The sequence below is a fragment of the Pygoscelis adeliae genome, unplaced genomic scaffold (assembly GCF_000699105.1).
Source record: "Pygoscelis adeliae isolate BGI_AS28 unplaced genomic scaffold, ASM69910v1 Scaffold87, whole genome shotgun sequence".
NCBI classification, from domain to species: Eukaryota; Metazoa; Chordata; class Aves; order Sphenisciformes; family Spheniscidae; genus Pygoscelis; species Pygoscelis adeliae.
The window spans coordinates 2,558,577-2,559,395 of NW_008825098.1; the positions used below are offsets into that span (position 1 = coordinate 2,558,577).

Below are 819 nucleotides of genomic sequence, written 5' to 3' on the forward strand. Positions count from 1 at the left end.
CCCGCCGGCCCGGGACTGATGGCAGCCGCAGGGCTTCCCCGTAACCCTGTGTCACGACAGAAGGGTGGCAGGGGGCTGTCCGGAGATGACCCCACGCGCGGGCAAAGAGGGAGGCTGCAAAATTCCTGGGTACTGCCAGCCCTGGCCCGGGGGCCAAGGGTCACAAAACCATCAGACACATCCCTGGGGGCACAGAGTCTGTTTCCAGACGTACGCCTGCTGAGCTCAGCCTGCCCACCTTCCCCCTATCTGCCACGCAGCACCTTCCCCCCCTGCCTGGGCCCCACAAGCAGGCCCCGCACCCCCCTGCCATGACCCATGACACGCCAGATGGGACAGTCGAGGCCAAGGTCCAGGCCCAGGCCAGGTGCACAGGCAAGGTACGGCCCCGCCATACACACCTCACCAACAGTATCTCCACAGTCGAGGCACCTGGACCTTGGAATGGGCTGTTCGGTTGGCAGCCAGTTAGGCAGCTCACTTCTCTCAGGTTGAGAGACGGATTTGTGTCTAGTCTACCTTTTTAGGAAGGTTTAATGCATAGAAAAAAGCATGTGATTTCATGCATCCTTTTTAACAAACTGAGAAAATTGTGACTGATCACAGGTATCTTCCTGGGGGCTGTCACTCAAGCAGTTTAGATAAAGATCCTCACGTTTCAGGACAGCAGCCATGTAGTAGCAGCTCCGGCTCAGGAGAGATTTGTACTATTAACAAGTTATTCTGTAACTGCCTGTTACAAAATTTCTTACATATCCCTGCAGTGGGCAGAGATAGCATATTTTTTAAATGACATAATTTTAAAACAGATTCTCATTT

The 819-nt window shown here is 54.1% G+C and overlaps 1 protein-coding gene across 1 annotated transcript in view; it reads right to left on the reverse strand.

Annotated features, from left to right (window-relative positions):
* The window catches only part of SLC39A8 (solute carrier family 39 (zinc transporter), member 8), a 25,264-nt gene extending 24,869 nt beyond the window's left edge, over positions 1 to 395 (reverse strand). The window contains exon 1 of the mRNA XM_009327081.1: positions 303 to 395. Coding sequence (XP_009325356.1) covers positions 303 to 395 — 93 coding nt within the window. The remainder of the gene's footprint in view (positions 1 to 302) is intronic.
* Between the last annotated feature and the right edge of the window lie 424 nt (positions 396 to 819).